Genomic DNA, 21080 nt, shown 5'->3' on the forward strand with positions numbered 1-21080 from the left:
GTTTAATCCGGCACTGGATAGGTGCACCTCCCAGAATGATCCTGATCCTGAGTCACATGCAAAGCCTATACAATGCTGATGTCCACGTAGCTGACTGACTGTTTGCAACTGTGCACATTCTGAAAACCCCTACGGTGCATGCGTTACTCTGAGTGTATGCAGTGGTGCAGAGAGGGGGGCTGGTACTCTTTACCCAGGCACCGGCCTGCTGGAAGGTACTCCCTCCCCCTTTCCCTGTTGCAGAAAGCCGGACGCTGCCCAGTGCTATGTGCTGAGCTGGGGAGAGAGGCAGCTGCAGATGTCCTCTCTCTCCGCCGGCGTGGGTGTAGGAGTAAGTAAGCTATCGCATCCCGCACCCCGCCACCGGCTGCCCTGGACACCGGCGCCCCACCTGTGTGGCGTGCATGGCCACTTTGTGGCAGCACTGAACATATGGTTATTTTTTTCCCACGGAGGAGGTCTGGTCACGCCCCTCCTTGTGCCAGGGCCCATTAGAACTGTCGGTGGCCCTGGGTGTACGCACATAGGTATTGTTGCGATTGGGTCAGACTGTATCAATAATGGGACGGCAAAGTGATGGGTGTTCCAGGCGTGTCATTCCCTGGCGCACAGCCATTGCCATAGAGACCATATCCAGTCAGAAAAACTGCACTTGCCAAGGGGCGCGCGCAATGGTGGTGTGCCAAGGATCACCGCCAATGTACCAGCGTACAGGGACACAGAAAGTGAGTGTCTGAGGGCAGGCATGTACACACCGGGGGGAGGCTGAATGTATCATTTGCATATTATCGTAGCCGCGACTCCGGCAACAGACGCAAGAGCGAATGCAGCAGCCTCCACCTCTGCATCAAGCCCTGTCCAGGTGTAATAATACTCACAAATCATGACCAAATAGGAATATGTAACGTAATCCTATCTCCCTACGCCAGTCAGGTCATCCGTTCCCACTGGCGTCTGAGATGCTGGTCCATGATGCTGCTAATACAATGATAATGCTGGGCAGTAAGACACCATTGTTATGTCACAGAGCTGTGCTTCTGCTGAATCTGCACAATTACTTTACCGCCGGCTAAATTCACTAAACAGCAAGACAAACGGTGGCTCCCACAAGCCTCAATGCCGTGTTTATCTTGCGCCGGGAAAGCCTGATGGACACAGACGAGTTGTGTCAACCGTGAAAGCTGCAGACGTATACAAAATGATTATCTCTTATCCTGGGAGTGTAACTACCAACATTACAGAGATCAGCAATGAGACTGGACTGCCGTAAAGGTTGTAAGATAGTAAAGAGGACTGCATACACCAGTATTATAGTCTGTAAGTCTTATTTCTCCATGTTTGGGACGCGTATCATCCTCTCAGCATTTAGAAATTAAATTTAAAAAAAATGGTCAAAATAAGCCATGCAGCGTTCTGCACAAACCCTGGCCCAATCCACCCAGAACCTGGCAGATCATTGGCTGAAGGATAGAGCTCCGCCCCATTCAAGGTCCAGAAATCAGGCCTGTCCTGCCAAAATTGGGACAACTGGAGGGTGCACAACTGATACAGGACATATAGGGGCGATTCAATCCTGGGCGATGCACACATCACTTAGAATTTCGGCAGAGGAACCTTTTCCTGCACATACTGTTATGTTAGAATTCCATATAGTGAAATACCGTTTTTTTTATTAGCAGTAAGTCAAGGCATGTCCAAACTGCGGCCCTCCAGCTGTTATGAAACTACATATTACAGCATGCCCAGTTTTGCTGTCAGAGAATGCTAAAGCTGTGTCAGGCCATGCTGGGATGTGTAGTTTCTCAACAGCTGGAGGGCCGCAGTTTGAACATGCCTGCAATAAGGGGATAAATGAAACTAAATAATGAAATAATAAAAAAGCAGCATACCAGGTTTATATGGTGTACACAGCACACCTTAGTTAGTTCAAGCAACAGTCCAGGTGATTCCTGGGAACAGGAACCTGCATACACCTTGTTGATAAACAAATGGTCCACCTAGAAGGGCACCCACAGGGCAGCAACCGTCACTGGGGGTAATTCCAAGTTGATCGCAGCAGGAATTTTTTTGCAGTTGGGCAAAACCATATGCACTGCAGGGGGGGCAGATATAACATCTGCAGAGAGAGTTAGATTTGGTTGGGTTATTTTGTTTCTGTGCAGGGTAAACACTGGCTGCTTTATTATTACACTGCAATTTAGATTGCAGATTGAACTCACCACACCCAAATCTATCTCTCTCTGCACATGTTATATCTGCCTCCCCTGCAGTGCACATGGTTTTGCCCAACTGCTAAAAATTTTCCTGCTGCGATCAACTTGAAATTACCCCCACTGTGTGCAACAAATACACAATGCACATATACGCAGCGCCGTAACTAGACATTTTAGCAATGTGTGCGAGAAACGACATTGGCGACCCCCTTATGTAAAATAGGGGCAGTGAGCGCCCTACGCGTGCAAAAAATATATAGGGGTGTGGCTTCATGGGGAAGGGGGGTGGCCACAAAATAACACCAATTCATATTATGGTGCACAGTAGTCTCCATTATTCAAATTACGCCGACCAGTAGCATCACTACAACAGGTAGAGCCCCTTTTACACATTACGGCAGACAGCGTCCCCTTTTACACATTACGGCAGACAGCGTCCCCCTTTTTACACATTACGGCAGACAGCGTCCCCTTTTTACACATTACGGCAGACAGCGTCCTCTTTTTACACATTACGGCAGACAGCGTCCCCCTTATTACACATTACGGCAGACAGCGTCCCCTGTTTTTACACATTACGGCAGACAGCGTCCCCCTTTTCTCTAACGTCCTAGTGGATGCTGGGGACTCCGTAAGGACCATGGGGAATAGACGGGCTCCGCAGGAGACTGGGCACTCTAAAGAAAGATTTAGTACTACCTGGTGTGCACTGGCTCCTCCCTCTATGCCCCTCCTCCAGACCTCAGTTAGAATCTGTGCCCGGCCAGAGCTGGGTGCTTTTAGTGAGCTCTTCTGAGCTTGCTAATAAGAAAGTATTTTAGTTAGGTTTTTTATTTTTTATTTTCAGAGAGCTTCTGCTGGCAACAGACTCTCTGCTACGTGGGACTGAGGGGAGAGAAGCAAACCTACTAACTGCGGCTAGGTTGCGCTTCTTAGGCTACTGGACACCATTAGCTCCAGAGGGATCGAACACAGGACCTGACCTTGTCGTCCGTTCCCGGAGCCGCGCCGCCGTCCCCCTCACAGAGCCAGAAGTCAGAAGCCGGCAGAAGCAAGAAGACATCGAAATCGGCGGCAGAAGACTCCTGTCTTCACATGAGGTAGCGCACAGCACTGCAGCTGTGCACCATTGCGCCCACACTACCCACACACTCCGGTCACTGTAGGGTGCAGGGCGAAGGGGGGGGGGGGCGCCCTGGGCAGCAAGTAGGATGCCTCTTGGCAAAAAGACACATATATACAGCTGGGCACTGTGTATATGTACGAGCCCCCGCCATTTTATTACACAGACCCGGGACAGAAGCCCGCCGCTGAGGGGGCGGGGCCTTCTTCCTCAGCACTAACCAGCGCCATTTTCTCTTCACAGCTCCGCTGAGAGGAAGCTCCCCAGGCTCTCCCCTGCAGTATCAAGGTAGAAAAAGGGTAAAAAGAGAGGGGGGGCACATAAATTTAGGCGCAAATTATCATAAACAGCAGCTACTGGGTAAACACTAAGTTACTGTGTAATCCCTGGGTTATATAGCGCTGGGGTGTGTGCTGGCATACTCTCTCTCTGTCTCCCCAAAAGGCCTTGTGGGGTCCTGTCCTCAATTAGAGCATTCCCTGTGTGTGTGTGCGGTGTGTCGGTACGTTTGTGTCGACATGTTTGACGAGGACGGTTACGTGGAGGCAGAACAAGTGCAAGGGACTGTGGTGTCGCCGCCGACGGCGCCGACACCTGATTGGATGGATATGTGGAAGGTGTTAAATGATAACGTAAGCTCCTTGCATAAAAGGTTGGATAATCAGTCAGGGTCTCAACCCGTGTCTGATTCTGCAGCTCAGAGGCCGTCAGGGTCTCAAAAGCGCCCACTATCCCAGTTGGTTGACACAGATGTCGACACGGATTCTGACTCCAGTGTCGATGACGATGAGGCAAAGTTGCAGCCTAAAATGACTAACATATCGGAGGAAAACCCTGTCCCTGACAAAAGGGTGTATATGTATGGGGAGAAAAAGCAAGAGGTGACTTTTCCCCCTTCACATGAGTTAAATGAATTATGTGAAAAAGCATGGGATTCCCCCGATAAGAAAGTGCTGATTTCCAAAAGGTTACTTATGGCGTACCCTTTCCCGCCAACGGACAGGATGCGCTGGGAATCCTCCCCTAGGGTAGATAAAGCTCTGACACGCTTATCTAAAAAGGTGGCCCTGCCGTCACAGGATACGGCCGCCCTAAAGGATCCTGCAGATAGGAAGCAGGAAAGTATCCTGAAGTCTGTTTATGCACACTCAGGTACTATACTGAGGCCGGCTATTGCGTCGGCCTGGATGTGTAGTGCTGTAGCAGCATGGACAGATAATCTGTCTGAGGAAATGGATACCTTAGACAAGGATACCATTTTGCTGACCCTGGGGCATATAAAAGACGCTGTCCTATATATGAGGGATGCCCAGAGGGACATTTGCCTACTGGGCTCTAGAATAAATGCAATGTCAATTTCTGCCAGAAGGGTCCTGTGGACTCGGCAATGGACAGGTGATGCCGACTCCAAAAAGCACATGGAGGTGTTACCTTACAAGGGTGAGGAATTGTTTGGGGACGGTCTCTCGGACCTTGTTTCCACAGCTACGGCTGGGAAGTCAAACTTTTTGCCATATATTCCCTCACAGCCTAAGAAAGCACCGTATTACCAAATGCAGTCCTTTCGATCACAGAGAAGCAAGAAGGTCAGAGGTGCGTCCTTTCTGGCCAGAGGCGCAGGGGTAGAAGAAAGAAGCTGCACCATTCAGCTAGTTCCCAGGAACAGAAGTCCTCCCCGGCTTCCACTAAATCCACCGCATGACGCTGGGGCTCCACAGGAGCCAGGAGCGGTGGGGGCGCGTCTCCGAAATTTCAGCCACCAGTGGGTTCGCTCACAGGTGGATCCCTGGGCTATACAGATTGTATCTCAGGGATACAAGTTGGAATTCGAAGTGATGCCCCCTCACCGTTACCTCAAATCGGCCCTGCCAGCTTCCCCCATAGAAAGGGAAGTAGTGTTAGCGGCAATTCACAAGTTATATCTCCAGCAGGTGGTGGTAAAGGTTCCCCTCCTTCAACAAGGAAGAGGATACTATTCCACAATGTTTGTGGTACCGAAACCGGACGGTTCGGTCAGACCCATATTGAATTTAAAATCCCTGAACATTTATCTGAAAAGATTCAAGTTCAAAATGGAATCGCTCAGAGCGGTCATTGCAAGCCTGGAAGAGGGGGATTTTATGGTGTCTCTGGACATCAGGGATGCGTACTTGCATGTCCCCATTTCTCCACCTCATCAGGAGTACCTCAGGTTTGTGGTACAGGACTGTCATTACCAATTCCAGACGTTGCCGTTTGGCTTGTCCACGACACCGAGAATATTTACCAAGGTGATGGCGGAAATGATGGTGCTCCTTCGGAAGCAAGGGGTTACGATTATCCCATACTTGGACGATCTCCTCATAAAGGCGAGGTCCAGGGAGCGGTTGCTGATCAGCGTAGCACTCTCTCAGGAAGTGTTGCAACAGCACGGCTGGATTCTGAATATTCCAAAGTCGCAGCTGATTCCTACGACGCGTCTGCCCTTCCTGGGCATGATTCTGGACAGAACCCAGAAAAAGGTGTTTCTCCCGGAGGAGAAGGCTCAGGAGCTCGTGACTCTGGTCAGAGGCCTCCTAAAACCAAAACAGGTATCGGTGCATCACTGCACGCGAGTCCTGGGAAAGATGGTGGCGTCATACGAAGCCATTCCCTTCGGCAGATTCCATGCGAGGATCTTTCAGTGGGATCTGTTGGACAAGTGGTCCGGATCGCATCTTCAGATGCATCGGCTGATCACCCTGTCCCCCAGGGCCAGGGTGTCTCTTCTGTGGTGGCTGCAAAGTGCTCACCTGCTCGAGGGCCGCAGGTTCGGCATACAGGACTGGGTCCTGGTGACCACGGACGCAAGCCTCTGAGGATGGGGGGGCAGTCACTCAAGGAAGAAACTTCCAGGGGCTGTGGTCAAGTCAGGAGACTTGTCTGCACATCAATATCCTGGAACTAAGGGCCATATACAACGCCCTGAGTCAAGCGGAGCCTCTGCTTCGAAACCAACCAGTGCTGATTCAGTCAGACAACATCACGGCAGTGGCCCATGTGAACCGCCAGGGCGGCACAAGAAGCAGGGTGGCAATGGCAGAAGCCACCAGGATTCTTTGTTGGGCGGAGAATCACATACTAGCACTGTCAGCAGTGTTCATTCCGGGAGTGGACAACTGGGAAGCAGACTTCCTCAGCAGGCACGACCTCCACCCGGGAGAGTGGGGACTTCATCAAGAAGTCTTCACGCAGATTGCAAATCGATGGGAACTGCCACAGGTGGACATGATGGTGTCCCGTCTCAACAAAAAGCTAAAAAGATATTGCGCCAGGTCAAGGGACCCTCAGGCTATAGCTGTGAACGCACTAGTAACACCGTGGGTGTTCCAGTCGGTCTATGTGTTTCCTCCTCTTCCTCTCATACCAAAGGTGCTGAGAATTGTAAGAAAAAGAGGAGTGAGAACAATACTCATTGTTCCGGATTGGCCAAGAAGGACTTGGTACCCGGAATTGCAAGAAATGCTCACAGAGGACCCGTGGCCTCTGCCTCTCAGATGGGACCTGTTACAACAAGGGCCCTGTCTCTTCCAAGACTTACCGCGGCTGCGTTTAACGGCATGGCGGTTGAACGCCGGATCCTAGCGGAAAAAGGCATTCCGGATGAAGTTATTCCTACGCTGATAAAGGCTAGGAGGGATGTGACAGCAAAGCATTATCACCGTATATGGCGAAAATATGTTGCTTGGTGTGAGGCCAGGAAGGCCCCTACAGAGGAATTCCAGCTGGGTCGATTCCTGCACTTCCTACAGTCAGGAGTGACTATGGGCCTGAAATTAGGGTCCATAAAGGTCCAGATTTCGTCTCTATCCATTTTCTTCCAAAAAGAACTGGCTTCACTGCCTGAGGTTCAGACGTTTGTTAAGGGAGTGCTGCATATTCAGCCCCCTTTTGTGCCACCAGTGGCACCTTGGGATCTTAACGTGGTGTTGAGTTTCCTGAAATCCCACTGGTGTGAGCCACTTAAGACCGTGGAGCTAAAGTATCTCACGTGGAAAGTGGTCATGCTGTTGGCCTTAGCTTCGGCTAGGCGTGTGTCAGAATTGGCGGCTTTGTCATGTAAAAGCCCCTATCTGGTTTTCCATATGGATAGGGCAGAATTGCGGACTCGTCCGCAATTTCTGCCAAAGGTGGTGTCATCCTTTCATTTGAACCAACCTATTGTGGTGCCTGCGGCTACTGGTGACTTGGAGGATTCCAAGTTGCTTGACGTAGTCCAGGCTTTGAAGATTTATGTGACCAGAACGGCTGGAGTCAGGAAGACTGACTCGCTGTTTGTCCTGTATGCATCCAACAAGCTGGGTGCTCCTGCTTCAAAGCAAGCTATTGCTCGCTGGATCTGTGGCACGATTCAGCAGGCTCATTCTGCGGCTGGATTGCCGCATCCTAAATCAGTGAAAGCCCATTCCACAAGAAAGGTGGGCTCTTCTTGGGCGGCTGCCCGAGGGGTCTCGGCATTACAGCTTTGCCGAGCTGCTACTTGGTCGGGTTCAAACACATTTGCAAAGTTCTACAAGTTTGACACCCTGGCTGAGGAGGACCTTGAGTTTGCCCATTCGGTGCTGCAGAGTCATCCGCACTCTCCTGCCTGTTTGGGAGCTTTGGTATTATCCCCATGGTCCTTACGGAGTCCCCAGCATCCACTAGGACGTTAGAGAAAATAAGATTTTACTCACCGGTAAATCTATTTCTCGTAGTCCGTAGTGGATGCTGGGCGCCCGTCCCAAGTGCGGACTTTCTGCAATACGTGTATATAGTTATTGCTTACTAAAGGGTTATGTTATGTGGCATCAGTTGAGTGATGCTTGTTTGTTGTTCATACTGTTAACTGGGTAAGTTTATCTCGAGTTATACGGTGTGATTGGTGTGGCTGGTATGAGTCTTACCCTGGATTCCAAAATCCTTTCCTTGTAATGTCAGCTCTTCCGGGCACAGTTTCCTTAACTGAGGTCTGGAGGAGGGGCATAGAGGGAGGAGCCAGCGCACACCAGGTAGTACTAAATCTTTCTTTATTTCTTTCTTTAGTGCCCAGTCTCCTGCGGAGCCCGTCTATTCCCCATGGTCCTTACGGAGTCCCCAGCATCCACTACGGACTACGAGAAATAGATTTACCGGTGAGTAAAATCTTATTATTACACATTACGGCAGACAGCGTCCCCCTTATTACACATTACGGCAGACAGTGTCCCCTTCTTACACATTACGGCAGGCAGTGTCCCCTTATTACACATTACGGCAGGCAGCGTCCCCTTTTTACACATTACGGCAGACAGCGTCCCCCTTATTACACATTACAGCAGACAGCGTCCCCCTTTTTACACATTACTGCAGACAGCGTCCCCCTTTTTACACATTACGGCAGACAGCGTCCCCTTTTTACAGATTACGGCAGACAGCGTCCCCTTTTTACAGATTACGGCAAACATCGTCCCCCTTTTTACACATTACTCAGACAGCGTCCCCCTTTTTACACATTACGGCAGACTGCGTCCCCCTTTTTACGCATTACGGCAGCCAGCGTCCCCATTTTTACACATTACGGCAGGATAGATAGATTAGATAGATGCCCATGTGTAGGTAGGAGCATACCAGATTCAGAGGTTGCACCTCCGGCAGTCCAGGGTCCCAATGCTGCCGGATAGAGAAAAGCGCAGGGCGTTCTCTCTCAACAGTAGCAGACAGTACGAGGTTAAAGTTTGTCTGGCTTTATCCATTATCCCAGTGGCTGTCTTCTGACACAGTGTTTGGCTGCTTGGAATGTATTTCCCAATACTCAGCCCATCGGCAGGTGTTCTATAAGTAATTATCTTAGGGGGATAAGGGAACAGGAACCTGCATACACCTTGTTGATAAACAAATGGTCCTCCTAGAAGGGCACCCACAGGGCAGCAACCGTCACTGTGAACAACAAATACACAATGCACATATACGCAGCGTCGTAACTAGACATTTTAGCAATGTGTGCGAGAAACTACATTGGCACCCCCCCACTCCCCTTATGTGAAATAGGGGCAGTGCACGCCCTACACGCGCAAAAAATATATAGGGGCGTGGCTTCATGGGGAAGGGGTGTGGCCACAAAATAACACCAATTCATATTACGGTGCACAGTAGTCTCCATTATTCAAATTACGCCGACCAGTAGCGTCACTACACCAGGTAGAGCCCCTTTTACACATTACGGCAGCCAGTGTCCCCTTTTTACACATTACGGCAGACAGTGTCCCCCTTTTTACACATTACAGCAGACAGCGTCCCCCTTATTACACATTACGGCAGACAGCGTCCCCTTTTTTTACACATTACGGCAGACAGCGTCCCCTTTTTACACATTACAGTAGACAGCATCCCCCTTACTACACATTACGGCAGACAGCGTCCCCTTTTTACACATTACGGCAGACAGCGTCCCCCTTATTACACATTACGGCAGACAGCGTCCCCTTTTTATACATTACGGCAGACAGCGCCCCCTTTTTACACATTACGGCAGACAGCGTCCCCCTTATTACACATTACGGCAGACAGCGTCCCCTTCTTTTACACATTACGGCAGGCAGTGTCCCCTTTTTACACATAACGGCAGACAGCGTCCTCCTTTTTACACATTACGGCAGACAGCGTCCCCCTTTTTACACATTACGGCAGACAGCATCCCCCTTTTTACACATTCGGCAGACAGCGCCCCCTTTTTACACATTACGGCAGAAAGCGTCCCCCTTATTACATATTACGGCAGACATCGTCCCCTTTTTTTACACATTACGGCAGGCAATGTCCCCTTTTTACACATTACGGCAGACAGCATCCCCTTTTTACACATTACGGCAGACAGCATACCCCTTTTTGCACATTACTGCAGACAGCATCCTCCTTTTTACACATTACGGCAGACAGCGTCCCCTTTTTACACATTACGGCAGACAGCATCCCCCTTTTTACACATTACGGCAGAGAGCGTCCCCTTTTTACAAATTACGGCAGACAGCATCCCTCTTTTTACACATTACGGCAGACAGCGTCCTCTTATTACACATTACGGCAGACAGCGTCCCCCTTTTTACACATTACTGCAGACAGCGTCCCCCTTTTTACACATTACGGCAGACAGCGTCCCCTTTTTACACATTACCGCAGACAGCGTCCCCCTTTTTACACATTACCGCAGACAGCGCCCCCCTTTTTACACGTTACGGCAGTCTGCGTCCCCCTTTTTACGCATTACGGCAGGATAGATAGATAGACAGAGATAGATAGATAGATAGATAGATAGATAGATAGACAGAATAGTTGATACTTACCATCTCTCCGCTGGCTCAGGCAGTCAGGCTCCTCGGTGCTGGCAACTCAGGAGGCAGGTGAGAAGGAGGAGGAGGGAGGGAGGGAGAAGGAGGAGCCGCAGCAGCGCACTGTAATTGGTGGCGGCGCTGCTGCAGCTGTCCCTCTCCTTCCGCATTGGCTGGCTGCCGCCGCTGTGAATGCTAGGATGAGGGAAGCGCATCCCCGCATTCATAGCGGCGATGGCCAGCCTATGTGTAAGGAAAGGGACAGCTGTAGCGGCGCAACTACCAATTACATAGCGTTGCTGCTGCTTCGGAGTCCCCCTCCCTCCTCCTCCTCCTCCCCTGCCTTCGGAGATGCTCCTCTCCTTCTCCGGCACATACAGGTAGCTTGTAATGAGTCAATTTGACTCATTACAAGCCGCTGACTTGGAATGCGGGCAGTTGTGCCCTCAGTGCGACTGCGCTGTGTGCCAGGCACACCTGGCACATACGTAGTTACGGCTCTGCATATATGTATGTACCAGATCTGGCCAGGAACGTATGGTGTGCGATCACCCAGGGGCGGATCCAGAAGAAAATTAAAGGTGTGGGGACACCATGATAGGGGAACGATAATAGTTATATTTACATGCACCTAAGGCACGCGTGCTCCCAGATAAGGGGTGTGGTATCACAGGGGGCGTGGCCTCACAGAATACGCCATCAGGTAATGATTGGCTGTAGGAGCGCATCCTGGTTTATTGCCAATGTTTCACCCTGATGAAAATGCTGATTGGGCCTTGAAATGTTGGTCACCTGTTCCATTAGTTATGGGAGCCTGGCAGGCACCCCAGCACAATATAATTATTATAGGTTTTAGTTGGTGGTGGCAGGTGCAGCATACCTTGTTTTTGGCACTGCACTGAGACTCAGACTGCAGGACACAAACTGCCCATCTTTGATTAGCAGAGGCAGCCAGCTGTATCTCCAACAAGCAGCATAAGACATCTGCAGGACAGCCCTGTCACCATCACACGGGCCGCCTTCTCACAGCTGAGGCTGAGTGTGACTGCACCTAGCATGGTAGTAAAGGAAGTGGAGGAGGAAGTGCTGGGAAACTGTGCGGTGCAGTGAGGGCTAATGAAGCCTTCTGCACGATCATAAGTAACAGTCTTACTCGATGCTGGCATTTGGACCCCGCGCCTGGGCTGGAATCTGGCTGGCTGGCAGTGGGGGAGGTAGGTTGCAGTGTGAGCAGGGGGAGGCTGGAGCTGCAGCTCCAGCCTCCCCATTGGTTACCACACGGACTTGCTGTTAGAGCAGTGGCGGGTCCTAGTGCCTGCCGGCTCTTTTATCAAATCTGACTGACGGAAATAGCAGTAGTGCTGCTGCTGTTCTCCTTTTGAAAAAAAGAAGTCAGAAACGACAGGGGGAGGAGGGGGGGGGGGGGGGGAGTCACGGGCCCGAGTGTGTCCCCCCCTGGATCCGCCTATGCGGACACCTGTGCGTATACATACAGTGGTGGCAGTGGAGTATACACACACTAGCTTATATATACAGCGGTATAGTGGTGGTGCAGTGGAACTTGCAGGGGCACTTTCCTCTGTAATGCTGTCTCTCTACTTTACGGAGACTCTCAGGGGCACGTTCGCTCACTGGAGATGTACTAAGCCTTGAAAAGTGATACATTTCACAATGATAAAGTACCAGCCAATCAGCTCATAACTGTCATTTTTCAAACACAACTTGTGACATGCCAGTTTAGAGCTAATTGGCTGGTACTTTATCACCGTGAAATTCATCACTTTTCAGGTCTTAGTACATCTACCAAGAAGGAGCTGAAGACACGCAGTATAGCTGCCCATGTGTAGGTAGGAGCGCACCAGATTCAGAGGTTGCACCTCCGGCAATCCAGGGTCCCAATGCCGCCGGATAGAGAAAAGCGCAGGGCGTTCTCTCTCAACAGTAGCTGACAGTACGAGGTTAAAGTTTGTCTGGCTTTATCCATTATCCCAGTGGCTGTCTTCTGACACAATGTTTGGCTGCTTGGAATGTATTTCCCAATACTCAGCCCTTTGGAAGGTGTTCTATAAGTAATTATCTTAGGGGGATATGGGTGGATCCTCTGGGAAAAGAGACCGAGATGTGGTCCTGTCTCCAGTCTGTCTCACCAACAAGTCTCTAATCTTCTTATCCCAACCATAGTACAGAGAACTGCTCAGGCCTCCTGCTCAAATAAAGGGGAAGATGTACTAACTAAGCCTTAAAAAGTGATAAAGTGGAGAGAGATAAAGTAGCAGCCAATCAGCTCCTATCTGCCATGTTACAGGCTGTGTTTGAAAAATGACAGTTAGGTGCTGGTTGGCCCAAAGCCTGGAAATCATAGTCATTGACAACCGGGCCTTATCCAGCTGCCAAGAGAATACATGTACTGTAGAACGGTTCTATGGAACCTTTGTGCTTCTTTATATATAAATAATTATAATATTTCAATAAAGCGCTCTGGTCTAGCCTGTTGTCAGCAATAATTATCTCTTGTGACGCTAATGGATCTCCATGTCTATTCCATCATATATGGCGCCTGTTGTGCGGTTATTATTGGTCTGATTAATGCATTTCCACCCACTATGACATCCTTTGGTTGTGTTTTTGCCTAAATACAGCAAAAGCTGATGATAAATTGCAACTTACAGCTCAGACCTATGTTTTATCTGATATGTTCTATATCCCGGTGATATAGCAGATGCCACCAGAGGACATGTCACAGGTGTAAATTCACCAAATAAGCCTATCCTAGCCAGGACAGTGGTGCCAGTAACTCGCTGTCCTGTAATATGTTTCACTGCTGTGTTCGGCTTTACTCTCTGTACTGCGCAGGTGTGGAGCTGCTCTCCAGCAAAGCTACTTTCTATTCTGATTGCTGCTTAACGCCATCCAGAAATTAGAGTGATGCTTATTGGTCTTGTATAAAAAAGCAAAGCTTTTTGGCATTTGTCCTCATTTCGTCATCTAACGTTCAATGGGCACGGCGATAATCCACTAAGAAATCTGCAATTTTCCCAGCTTTAAAAACTTGATAAATGATCTGAAGTTTCATAGATTTTTTTTTTCCCCTGTGAAAATAACCATTTTCTAACGAGTTTTCAGTTAACCCTGCTTAATAAATAGACCCCTTTAGAGAAGATTGTACGCTCCAACAGAACAAGGGGCTGATGTGAATAATTAAATGTTCTCTGTACAGTGCTGGGTAATATGGCAGAGCTATTTAAACAATAACATTAATAATAAACCCACACTGCTTTTTTTCTTTTCTTCCTCAGGGCAGTGAAAGGAGCAGATGAGCCCCAGGAAAATAGCACAGGGCAGCCACCCCAGCTCCAGCTAATACAATATGCTTATTGTAATATTTTAACAAATGGTAGTGCTGTAAAAAAAAAAAATTGGCCTTGGTATTACAATTTTATCTGTATAAGGGACATTGTAGAGGACAATTAGGCAACCTGTGGCTCCCATGCTGTTGTGGAACTACAAGTCCCAGAATGAATTGCTAGACGCTCTCCACCTATTGTGGGACAAGTTTCAGCTAAACTGGTACTTGTGGTTTCACATTAGCTGGAACAAGCCTTCCAAAATTGCTGATGGCTGAGGCTTGCAGTACTGCAACTGCTGAGAAGCCCTGTATTATAAATGGGATGCGGTGTGTATATAATATATAGTGCTGCATATTTCTGGCAGTATGTATCTACTGCCCTCTGGTGGCTGATTGTGGTATCCTCCCAATAGTCATCATCTCAGTCTTCTGCAGCGTGACATGCAGATGTCATCACCAGCTACTGTTCCGTCGGCGCGTCGCACGGATGTGACGTCATCTCGGGTTCTCTCTATCCTGGCACACAGAGCAGTGTGGAGGCCTAGTCGCCGGCCACAGACATGGGAAAAAAGGGAAAGAAGGAGAAGAAGGTGAAGGGGGCAGAGAAGACAGCTGCTAAGATGGAAAAGAAAGTTTCCAAGAGGTCCAAAAAGGATGAGGTGAGACCCAAACTGTCTGTTGGGTGTATGTGCCAGCAAGCAACCCAAGTGCATGCCCAGGGCACTAGTAATAACACGTGTTCTTCTTCAGTATGATATATTAAATGGAATGTATAGAGAACTTTTCCTTTTTTATTTTTTTTTATTTAAACCTTGTCCTTTACCAGCCACCTGCTTTCCCAAGTAAATTTAATGGAGAAGGTGGTGTTATATAAAGGCCCAGGGTTATCATTGCTGATGTAGGGTGCAATCCATGCTTATGGCATCATCAATACCAAGTACAGTCCTACATGGGTACACAAGTGGCAGAGACGCTAGTGTGAGGGTTAGATGGTGCTGGGCATGGTGACCAACTATCAGGAAATCTACTGTCAGAAAGCATGGCACTCTGACCCTGGCATTGCCTATATAGCAGAGGTAGGCAACATGTGACACTCCAGCTGCTGGGGAACTACACATCCCAACATGCCCTGACACAGTTTTGCTGTTACTGCATGCTAAAACTGTAGCATGGCATGCTGGGATATGTAGTTGCACGTCAGCTGGAGTTCCAGACATTGCTGGACCCTGTACTATCGTATTCTGGTCTTGTCCGTTTTGTGAGGATGATGGGTTACATACTCCCAACAGATTCCTCCATGTGCTCTGATTTCTACCCGCACTATAATGGTGCGTACACTCTGTGCAATATCGCTTATTTTGACTTATATTGACCCCAGGGAAAGCGCATTGGCCAATGCACATCTCCTGGGGTCGGTAACGACCCCCTCTGTGGTCTGTGCATGCAGCTCAATTTTGGCTATGTCGGCCAAAACTGCATGTAAAGAGCCGTCGGCGTGGTAACGTCACTGAGCGATATCGCTCAGTGTGTACGCGCAATGTTGGACGGCCCGGGAGGGAAGGGAACACACTGTGCAATATTGCTAATGGAGCGTACCGCACAGTGTGTAACTACCTTAACATATACTAGTAGTTTAATTGACTTCTGACAAAAAATTGAACTCTAGAGTATATGTAATAGGGAATATAGAGTGTAAGGTCTGTACAGTGCTGCGGAATATGTGTGCGCTATATAAATAACTGGTAATCCATTTTTTATTTATTATCAGAGGTTGTTTCTGGTTTATGAATTTCCCCTTACAAATGTTACAATACAAATGTCATTTCTCATACGTCCTAGAGGATGTTGGGGACACTTCAAGAACCATGGGGTATAGACGGGATCCGCAGGAGACATGGGCACTTTAAGACTTTGAATGGGTGTGAACTGGCTCCTCCCTCTATGCCCCTCCTCCAGACTCCAGTTGGATTCTGTGCCCAGGCAGACTGGATGCATACTGAGGAGCTCTACTGAGTTTCTCTGAAAAGACTTTGTTAGGTTTTTTTATTTTCAGGGAGGACTACTGGCAATAGTCTCCCTGCATTGTGGGACTTAGGGGAGAGAAGTCAGACCTACTTCTGATGAGTTTAAATGCTCTGCTTCTTGGCTACAGGACACCATTAGCTCCTGAGGGTTTGGAACACTAGGTACGCCTAGGGGTTCACTCCCAGAGCCCGCCGTCACCCCCCCTTACAGAGCCAGAAGTCAGAAGACAGGTGAGTAGAAGAAGATCAGAAGACTTCAGTGACGGCTTTGAGGTACCGCACAGCGATCGCGCTGCGCGCCATGCTCCCACTCACACAGCGGCACTGCAGGGTGTGGGGGGGCACCCTGGGCAGCATAATAACCTCTTTATAACCTGGCAGAAGTGGTATAGAGTGCCTGGGGCACTAAGTCCGAACCCCTGCCAGATTTATTTATTTAAAAAATAGCGGGGCTGAAGCACGCCATTAAGGGGGCGGGGCTTAGCCCTCACAGCTCTCATCAGCGCCATTTTCTCTCACAGAAGCTGCTGAGACGCTGGTCCTTTCCTCCTACCACTGTACAAGTAACAGGGTGCCAAACGGGGGGGGGGGGGGGCACAGTAATTTGGTGCAATTATAAGTTATAAAAGCGCTACAGGTCTGGGGCTTAATATTACGTTTTCAGAACCGGGATTGAGCGCTGGGTTGTGAGCTGGCAAACTCCCTCTGTGTTTCTCTGACAGGCTTTACTGTGGGTCTGTCCCCTATTTGCCCTGTGTGTCTATGGGTGTCGGTACACGTGTGTCGGCATGTCTGAGGCTGAATGCTCTTCCCAGGAGGAGACTGTGTTAGGGGCAGAAACGGCTGGGGGAGTGACCCTGTCGGCACCGCCGACCCCTGATTGGGTAAATGTGTTGAATGCCTTAAATGCTAATGTGGCTCTTATTAATAAGCGACTGGATAAATCTGACTCTCAGAACCAGGCATGGAAGAAGTCTGTGGAGGATGCGTTATCACAGGTCCAAACACCCTCGGGGTCACATAAACGTTTGTTCGCTCAGTTGGCGGACACAGATACACTGACTCCAGTGTCGACTATAATGAAACCAGATTAGACCCAAAATTGGCTAAGAACATTCAATACATGATTGTGGCAATAAAAGAAGTGTTACATATCACTGAGGACCCTGTGGTTCCAGATACTAGGGTCTGTATGTATAAGGGAAAGAAACCTGGGGTAATGTTTCCGCCCTCTCATGAACTGAATACTTTTTTTAAAAAAAATGTGGGAAAATCCGGATAAAAAAAAGTTTCAGATTCCCAAAAGGATCCAGGTGACGTATCCGTTCCCCTCTGGGGATAGGGATAAATGGGAGTCGTCCCCCATTGTGGACAAGGCCCTGTCAAGGTTATCAAAAAAGGTGGCGTTACCGTCTCTGGACATGGCAGTCCTTAAGGAGCCTGCAGATCGTAGACAGGAAAATACGTTAAAATCCATTTACGTCACCACAGGTACTCTGCTCAGGCCAACCATTGCATCTGCGTGGGTGAGTAATACTATCGAAAAGTGGGCAGATAACCTGTCATCTGATATAGATACCCTAGATAGGGATAGTATCCTTTTAACGCTGGGTTATATCAGGGATGCCGCAGCATACCTGAAGGAAGCAGCGAGAGATATTGGCATGTTGGGATCAAAATCCAATGCTATGGCTATTTCAGCTAGGAGGGCATTGTGGATTCATCAATGGAATGCTGATGATGACTCAAAGAAAACTATGGAGTCTCTCCCATATAAAGGTAGCGTCTTGTTTGCTGATTTGGTATCTACGGCTACCGCGGGTAAGTCGTCATTTTTACCTTATGTTCCTCCACAGCAAAAGAAACCGCACCAGTTTCAGATGCAGTCCTTTCGGCCAAATAAATACAAAAAGGGCCGAAATTATTCCTTCCTTGCTAATAGAGGAAGAGGTAAGGGTAAAAGATCCCCTGCCGTGGCAGGGTCTCAGGAGCAGAAGTCCTCTCCGGCTTCTGCCACATCCACCGCATGACGCTGGGGCTCCTCTGCGGGAGTCCGCACTGGTGGGGGCACATCTCCAACTCTTCAGTCAGTTCTGGGTTCGTTCGGGCCTGGACACATGGGTGTTAGAAATAGTGTCCCAAGGGTAAAAATTAGAATTTCAAGACGTTCCCCCTCGACGATTTTTCAAATCGGCCTTACCAGCTTCTCCTCCGGACAGGGAGGTGGTATGCGACACAATACAGAAGCTGTGTCAAAATCAAATGATTATCAAGGTGCCCCCGTCACAACAGGGAGAGGGCTTTTATTCGAGCCTGTTCGTGGTCCCGAAGCCGGACGGCTCGGTCAGACCAATTCTGATCCTAAAATCCCTCAATTTCTTTCTAAAAAAGTTTAAATTCAAGATGGAGTCTCTCCGAGCAGTAATCTCCAGTCTGGAAGAAGGGTATTTTATGGTGTCGGTCGACATAAAGGATGCCTACTTACACATTCCCATATATCCTCCGCATCAGACTTACCTGAGGTTTGCCTTTCAGGATTGTCATTACCAGTTTCAGACGCTGCCGTTTGGTCTATCCACGGCTCCGAGAGTTTTCACCAAAGTAATGGCGGAAATGATGGCTCTCCTGCACAAGCAAGGAGTCACAATTATCCCGTACTTGGACGATCTCCTGATAAAGGCGAGATCCAGGGACCGATTGCTGCAGAGCATTGCGATTTCCTTGTCAGTTCTACAACAACATGGTTGGCTCCTGAACTTGCCAAAGTCACAGTTGAGTCCGACAAAATGACTGTCGTTTTTGGGAATGATTCTGGACACGGAATTACAGAGAGTTTTCCTTCCAGAAGAGAAGGCTCTGGAAATTCAGAGTCTGGTCAAACAAATTCTAAAATCAGCGAGAGTGTCAATCCATCAATGCACTCGGTTGCTGGGAAAGATGGTTGCGGCCTACGAGGCTATTCCATTTGGCAGGTTCCATGCCAGAAAGTTTCAGTGGGATCTGTTGGACAAGTGGTCCGGATCACATCTGCACATGCACCGGAAAATAATCCTGGCCTCCAAGACCAGAATCTCGCTCCTGTGGTGGCTGCACAGCTCTCACCTCCTAGAGTAGGGGTGGGCAAAATACGGCCCGCGGGCCGGATGCGGCCCGCAAACCAGTCCTGCCCGGCCCACTGCCTCCCAACAGCGAGCAATGACAAGCGGCCCGACCGGCTGAGCTGCTTGTCATTGCTTTGCAGTACCTCCAAGCTGCCGATGCCTGTCTCCCCTGCTGCTGCACGGCGCCTGCGTTGTAGCCTCCGCCTCCAGAGTCCCCAGTGACAACGGCTGTGGTCAGCCAAAAAGGGGGCGGAGCTACATGCCGATGAGGGGGCGGGGCAACACGGGACCTCAGGGGGCGGAGCTACACAGGACAAGAGCCAGGCTGCTGCAGATCAATCCTTCCTGCACTGCCAGCCAGCCAGATCAGTGAGTTAATGGAAAAAGTGAGTGTGTGTTTGTGTGTGTGTATATTTGTGTGTGCGGGCAGTGTCGTCAGACTGTTGTTAGGTTGGGGGTAGAGATCTTTAGCTCTAGCTGTACCAACCCCTCCCGTGTTCTGTCACTGTGTCACCCCCACCATGTTCTGTCACTGTGTCACCCCCACCATGTTCTGTCACTGTGTCACCCCAGTGTTCTGTCACTGTTTCACCCCCCCCCCCGTGTTCTGTCACTGTGTCACCCCCCCGTGTTCTGTCACTGTGTCACCCCCCCCCCCGTGTTCTATCACTGTCACCCCCCCCCCCGTGTTCTATCACTGTCACCCCCCCCCCCCCGTGTTCTATCACTGTCACCCCCCCCGTGTTTTGTCACTGTGTCACCCCCTGTGTTTTGTCACTGTGTCACCCCCTGTGTTTTGTCACTGTGTCACCCCCTGTGTTTTGTCACTGTGTCACCCCCTGTGTTTTGTCACTGTCACCCCCTGTGTTTTGTCACTGTCACCCCCTGTGTTTTGTCACTGTGTCACCCCCTGTGTTTTGTCACTGTGTCACCCCCTGTGTTTTGTCACTGTGTCACCCCCTGTGTTTTGTCGCTGTCACCCCCTGTGTTTTGTCACTGTCACCCCCTGTGTTTTGTCACTGTGTCACCCCCTGTGTTTTGTCCCCCCGTGTTCTGTCACTGTGTCACCCCCCCGTGTTCTGTCACTGTGTCACCCCACCGTGTCACCCCCCCGTGTTCTGTCACCGTGTCGCCCCCCGTGTTCTGTCACCGTGTCACACCCCCGTGTTCTGTCACCGTGTCACACCCCCGTGTTCTGTCACCGTGTCACCCCCCCGTGTTCGGTCACTGTCACCCCCCGTGTTGTCACTGTGTCACCCCCACCATGTTCTGTCACTGTGTCACCCCCACCATGTTCTGTCACTGTGTCACCCCCACCATGTTCTGTCACTGTGTCACCCCCACCATGTTCTGTCACTGTGTCACCCCCACCATGTTCTGTCACTGTGTCACCCCCACCATGTTCTGTCACTGTGTCACCCCCACCATGTTCTGTCACTGTCACCCCCACCATGTTCTGTCACCGCCCCGTGTTCTGTCACTGTGTCACCCCCCCCGTGTTCTGTCACCGTGTCACCCCCCCGTGTTCTGTCACCGTGTCACCCCCCCGTGTTCTGTCACCGTGTCACCCCCCCCGTGTTCTGTCACCGTGTCACCCCCCCCCGTGTTCTGTCACCGTGTCACCCCCCCCGTGTTCTGTCACCGTGTCACCCCCCCCGTGTTCTGTCACCGTGTCACCCCCCCCGTGTTCTGTCACCGTGTCACCCCCCCCGTGTTCTGTCACCGTGTCACCCCCCCCGTGTTCTGTCACCGTGTCACCCCCCCCGTGTTCTGTCACCGTGTCACCCCCCCCGTGTTCTGTCACCGTGTCACCCCCCCCGTGTTCTGTCACCGTGTCACCCCCCCGTGTTCTGTCACCGTGTCACCCCCCCGTGTTCTGTCACCGTGTCACCCCCCCGTGTTCTGTCACCGTGTCACCCCCACCATGTTCTGTCACCGTGTCACCCCCACCATGTTCTGTCACCGTGTC

The 21080-nt window shown here is 50.1% G+C and overlaps 1 protein-coding gene across 1 annotated transcript in view; it reads left to right on the forward strand.

Annotated features, from left to right (window-relative positions):
* The first annotated feature begins 14434 nt into the window (after positions 1-14434).
* KLHDC4 (kelch domain containing 4) overlaps positions 14435-21080 on the forward strand; it is a 103323-nt gene continuing 96677 nt past the window's right edge. The window contains exon 1 of the mRNA XM_063945663.1: positions 14435-14645. Within this exon, the coding sequence (XP_063801733.1) occupies positions 14547-14645 (99 nt within the window). The 5' untranslated portion in view covers positions 14435-14546. The remainder of the gene's footprint in view (positions 14646-21080) is intronic.

The sequence above is a fragment of the Pseudophryne corroboree genome, chromosome 11, assembly GCF_028390025.1.
Source record: "Pseudophryne corroboree isolate aPseCor3 chromosome 11, aPseCor3.hap2, whole genome shotgun sequence".
Classification (NCBI taxonomy): Eukaryota; Metazoa; Chordata; class Amphibia; order Anura; family Myobatrachidae; genus Pseudophryne; species Pseudophryne corroboree.